The 6,000-nt window shown below is 25.6% G+C and overlaps 1 protein-coding gene across 1 annotated transcript; it reads right to left on the bottom strand.

The window, feature by feature from the left end:
* Positions 1-261: 261 nt before the first annotated feature.
* On the bottom strand, positions 262-2,455 carry LOC137809823 (inositol oxygenase 4). Its single transcript, XM_068610894.2, has 11 exons — positions 2,425-2,455; positions 2,238-2,319; positions 2,052-2,133; positions 1,720-1,924; positions 1,549-1,608; positions 1,348-1,400; positions 1,135-1,257; positions 931-1,000; positions 744-822; positions 557-638; positions 262-457 (listed from the first exon to the last, which is right to left on the bottom strand). Exons 1-11 carry the CDS (start codon positions 2,453-2,455, stop codon positions 431-433), a joined length of 894 nt encoding a protein of 297 aa, XP_068466995.2. The 3' UTR covers positions 262-430.
* Between the last annotated feature and the right edge of the window lie 3,545 nt (positions 2,456-6,000).

Genomic DNA, 6,000 nt, shown 5'->3' with positions numbered 1-6,000 from the left:
GCAAATGATTTTTTATCAAAGTTATACCAACACTGCGTATCTTAACTAAATATTGCTATAATTTATTATTAAAATTTCTTTCATAACTTCCGCTACCATTAGTAATTACATCAGTTACCTTCTAATATAACATGCAATTTTTTTCTTAATTCTTTCATTGTGAAAGAAATATTATAATGTCAATCTATATTTTTACAAGATTTCAATTTAAACAAATCTAAGCTTTCAATATCTATAGAACAACTTTTTAATCTCTATTCTTTGGGAAAGTTCATCCTTCATATCTTGAAATTTATGACAACAGTAATACCAACTCCTCCTTAATTTTCGATAATCCTTTGAAGATGCTTGGGGTGATGAATTTTTTTTTATTATTCGAAGAAGAATTTCAACATCATTTAGTAAATCGCTGGTCTCACAGGGTTCACCATCACCATCTAAGCTTGGCAGGGAAATACTGCAATGCAAGTGGCCAAATTCAAAGAAAATAAGAATCCCACATATAAATATACATCAACAATAACAGTGACAAAATAAAATAAAATAAAAGATTCACCTTCTCGATCAGTGACATATAGTATGGCTTGACTTTCTCCACGTCGACTAGAACTTTGCTCTTGCTATATAGATCATATTTGCTGCATGAATGTACACGGTTGTATATATTATTTACAAGTTCATTATGTAGTGAGAAGAAGTTATGGCAATGAAATAAAAAAATAGTCAAAATTATAGATACGTACTTGAATACTTCAAGCCATTTCAAATTCTCAACGTCTTCTTCATTCATCAAATGAGTATATGCACCTTCCTTGTGTAGAGCTGCAAAATTAATTATAAGTTGTTGTCATTTACGTGGTAATGGAGAATGGTGGAACATATATATAGAAGATAAAAAAAATATATATAGTCAGTGTCAAAACTGCTTACGATAGAAAGAGTGAAATCTGATTATGAACAATCCTGCAGATGGCAAAGTGCTGCCATTTTTCTTAGCAACCTGCACATTCCAATGCACCACCATGTATGGATTCATGCATTATCAGATATTTTTACACACACACACACACATATATATATATATATATATATATAAATTCGTATGTTGAAGTTTATATGCATCTATAGGCTCACCAAATACATGTATTCATCGTGTCCCCATGACATCATTACGTTCTGCAGTCCACATCCTTCGGTGTAGATTCCATTCTTAGTTTTATATGCAGGGCATTGGTAATCTGGGTTGTTCTTGAAATACTGCATATTCATCAGGATGCGATCAGCGTTTGTGTTGATAATCAATTCAAGATTAAAATGCTTCTTAATTGATCACACGAAATTGATTACCTTGTGATGAATATTTGACTCGTCAAAGGCGCAGCCTAAGGGAAATGTATCTCCTGCAACAAACATGCCCTTAACTTGTTCGATCAAATGCCGAATTCAAATTTCAACACAAATTGGAATCAAGAAACAGATCAAGAAACAAAGCTAATCTAAGTATACACGCAGATAATAAGGATTAAATTAGATGAGAAGGGTTCTTACCAACAACAGCCCATTGAGGAAGTGCACCAAAGCGAGGAAGAAGAAGGATCTTTCCAAGATCTGAAACACGCCAACAACATCATATACATACAACGATCTCTGTTTCTAGCACGTTGCAAATTTAAAATTGATCAAGCTTTTGATTTGCATGTATATATATACAGTATTTACCATGGATAAGAGCGGTCAAATGCAACCAATCTTGATCAGGATAATCCTTTCTGATGGCCTCGGCAGATTGCAACAAATGTTGAATTTGAGCTTCGTCCAAATCAGGATCGCTGTCATCCACCACCTCATTCAGTAGTTCACAACATTCCCATATGCCCATTTCAGCTTTGTCCATTGTGACATATATCTCCCTCATTCTCTTGGCCTAAATCCATAACAATCATTATCAGTTATTTGCAATTTCCATTTTAATCAACATTGTCATTCCTAGTTTGAAAATGGAAATCCATATAAGTATTTGTGAAAACAATTCAACATATTGCTTTGCTTACAAAGTCATATGTCTGGTTTATGTGTTGCAACCTATAAAATTCCTCCACGCCTTTTTGTCTTTCGCTTTCAACGTCATAATCTCTGCCATATACCAGTTTCATTAAAAAGGGAACTTTAAAACCATATGTAAAGAATACTTGAAATTAAAAACACAAGTAGTTAACTGAACATATGAAATTAAAAACCTGAAGGAGTGGCCATATGAATTGATATCTGGAGCCATAAATCCATCTTTTGCCTCATTATTATTCTTTAACACGTTATTCCCTTATTGAAGTTGTGAACGTGTGCATGCAATATGACCATGAGAAATTAGTTTGTGCAACGTAAGAGACGAAAACAAAAGCTAGCAAAAATAATATTGATGCTTACCAAGTGCAGGTTGGTCATTGAGGATGGTCATTTTGTTCTTCGGTGAGAAGAGAAAGGATCGGGGAAGAGAAGAAAAGAGAGAAGAAAAGATAATGTCAAGGAAATGGATGTGGTATTTATTTGAAAAAAAAATATAACGTATTTATATTCCCATGAATTTAAGTTTGTTAATTGATGTTTTGCGATGTTGATTTGTCCTTTGTTGTTTTTTTGGGGTTTGTAGAAGTTTTGTTAGTTGTTTTGTTTGTTGTTGGTAGGAGGTTAAGGTTCTTGTTAAGAAAAGGTTAAGAATTTTATTTATAAGAATTGAATCATTCTAAAATGTTTTATATTTATTTATTTTAAAATATTTTATATTTATTTATCTAAACCACCATATCCTATATTTGGTTTAAGGACTTAGTTTTGTTGAAAGTTGATAAAATAAATAAGAAAATCTGATATTATAATAAAAATATTATTTATAGTTAATTATTTAGTGTTGAAGATAAAAAATAATAAAGTAAATAATGCTTGACATAACATAAATTATTAAAATAATTTTAACTAAATTATAAAGATTAATATTTTATTAATTATATAGTTATTCGTAAAAAATATATAAAAAAACAATTTATAAGTAAGATCTTAACATTTTTATTATTTAATTTATATTTTAATAAATATTATAACTTTCATTTACGTGTAACAGTAATTATAAATACAATATATATATATATATATATAACATAATATATTAAATAAAAAAACTATCATATAAACTAATACTAACAAAATTATACAAAATTTTATTATATTTACATAATTAATTATTTAAAAAATATAACATTATGATGTAAATATTTTTCTTGAACATATATCTAAATAATGAGAAATTTCAATTACTATTATAACTTAAACTTATTATGTGTATGTAAAAAGAGGGAAGAAAAATTCCTATACTATTAAATAAATTAATTCCTATTTTTATTAGTAACAAGAATATATTTATATATATAAAGAGACCGTTAGAATTTAACTCTATACAATCAAAAGATAAAAAAATTTAACACCATTAGATATTTTCAATTACTAATAAATTTAAGAGCTAAAGATGTTGTTACATCCTTTCATTGCAAAAAGATCACATTCCTTCTTTGTATACTTGTGTACAATTGGACACCTTTTTCCACAACAATATATTTTTCATAAATGTTATTTATGATTATTATCTTATGAATAAGAACTAGTCCATTACTATAAACTATTTTTAAGAATTAATTCTTCATACGTCACGTTCTTGTTTCCTACTTGTTGTTTTGAAGTTGTTAGGTAGCATAATAGGTTCAACAAACTTTTGTTATGATAAGTTCTCATTAAATTATGAAGTTAATTTTAAATTTAACTTAATCTTATAAAATCGACTTATAATTTGAGGTTTGTACTCACTAATATACTATTATGAAATGTCCTTATATATAGTTGGATTTCTAACAAACATTTATGGGTTATGTTCTTATTTGTTGGACTATCATTAACTAGAATAAATTGTTATTGTTGATGACTCCAAATAACCCTTTATTCAATTTATTTTTTTATTTTTTTATTTTTTATTTTTATAAAGTTTTCGTGTTAGGCATCACTATGCAACTTGACATCTCAGCTAAGTTGACACCTCAAGTAACAACAATCATCTGCCATCACATGAAAAAAAATATTATTAAAAAAAGAAAAAAGAAAGAAAATACAAAAATATGGAGGGACTAGACCAAAACTCATATGTTAACACAAACGATACATAGGTAGATTATACCTATTCATAAAGAATTCTAATAACAGATTAGCTGGGAGTCTATTATACCAATGAAAAGATTCTCTATGAATAAATCCTAAATTAGCCAACTTATCAGCACATGCATTCCCTTCACGAAAAATATGAGTTACCCTAAACCTGATTGTCCCACAAAAATTAAGACAAGTATTCCATCGATTATTCAAAGACACTTTTATTCAATTAATTCACTTTAAATAAAATTTTAATTTATCCATTATTTTTAATATATAATTATAAAGTTAAAATCATTTGTAACAAAACTTTTACTACTCTCACATTACAATTTCATATCATTTTGTGAACACAAATGCTAATTTTTTGGTATAGAAGAGAATTTTACGTACCCTAACTCAAGGTTAAGACTTAATTTTCTTTAAATCTATCTTCTCTTAATCACATTTACTATTTTTGTCACCCACTATCCTCATATTGTAGATACTTTTAATACCATTTATGATTTTCTTTAGTTAATAATTGAATCAAAGTACTTCAAATTAGAAACATACTTTCTCCTCATCTAACACCCTTTTGTTTTTATTTCCCTATCTATCATGGTTTCAAAAGTAAAAAATAAAAAAAAAATTGATAACTTTAATTTTGAATGCATTAAAAAAATAAATATTTTTAATGTTTAAAATAGTTAGAAATGTAATTAATGAATAAATAAATGATTTTTTACAAAATAAAAAAAGTAGTAAATTAAAAATGTTTAGTTTATTTTTTTTAAAATGAAGAAAATAAAAAATTAAATCATACAACAACATAAAAGTTGAATCTATAAACATAAATTAGTATTTATTTTTATTATTATTGATGATGTAATCATGTTAATTTAAAATAAAAATATATAATATAATTATAAAAAAAATCAAAGTCAATTAGTATTAATTAGTAGTGGACACACAAATAATATTGAAGTGTCTACCCTAAATGAATTTTTTTTTTAAAACTAATGCAAATGCTACACTTAATGCGTAAAAATGAGAAGAAAAAAATATAAAAATAAATAAATATAGAAAATATAAACAACAACAATAAAAATAAAAACAGAAACAAAAATAAATAAAGAACGATAGAAAAAAATATAAAATAAAGGCAAAAGAAAATAAAATAAGATAAAAATAAAAGATATAAAAAAAATCTAATTAATATTTGACGGTTTTTTTATAACTATGTTATGTATTTTTTAGTTGAAATTAACATGATTACATTATTAATAATAAAAAAATGACTAATTTATGTTTATAGATTCAACTTTTATGTTGTTGCAAAGTTGAATTTTTTATTTTCTTATTTTTTTAAAAAAATGAATTTTAAACTAAGTACTTTTAATTTTTATTTTATGAAAATTGATTTCTTTATTCATTAATTATTTTTAACTTTTTTAAACATTAAAAATATTTTGTTTTTACCATCAATATATTTATTTTTTTAATATATTTAAATTTTTTAATTTTTCAATTTATTTTTAAAACGGTATTAAATAGAAAAATAAAAAAAATATTAGATAAAAAAAAAATTCTAGATAAAGAAATAAAAGTAAAATGTTAAGTGCGAAAAAACGTCACAATCATATTTACATTGTCGAAAAACAGACTTTCATTTTCTTTATTCTTTATGTAACCCCTCATAGTACTAAATGTTTCATTACCTATTGACTTAGCTCTTTTGTCCTGTATACATTATATTTTGACCCTTGCATAACTTTTTCATTTTATTAACTCCTTAAGATAAGAAATATACTACAATCATAGATAAGTGAA

The sequence above is a fragment of the Phaseolus vulgaris genome, chromosome 2 (assembly GCF_051622355.1).
Source record: "Phaseolus vulgaris cultivar YP4 chromosome 2, ASM5162235v1, whole genome shotgun sequence".
Classification (NCBI taxonomy): Eukaryota; Viridiplantae; Streptophyta; class Magnoliopsida; order Fabales; family Fabaceae; genus Phaseolus; species Phaseolus vulgaris.
This window is presented reverse-complemented; position numbering and strand designations above follow the sequence as displayed.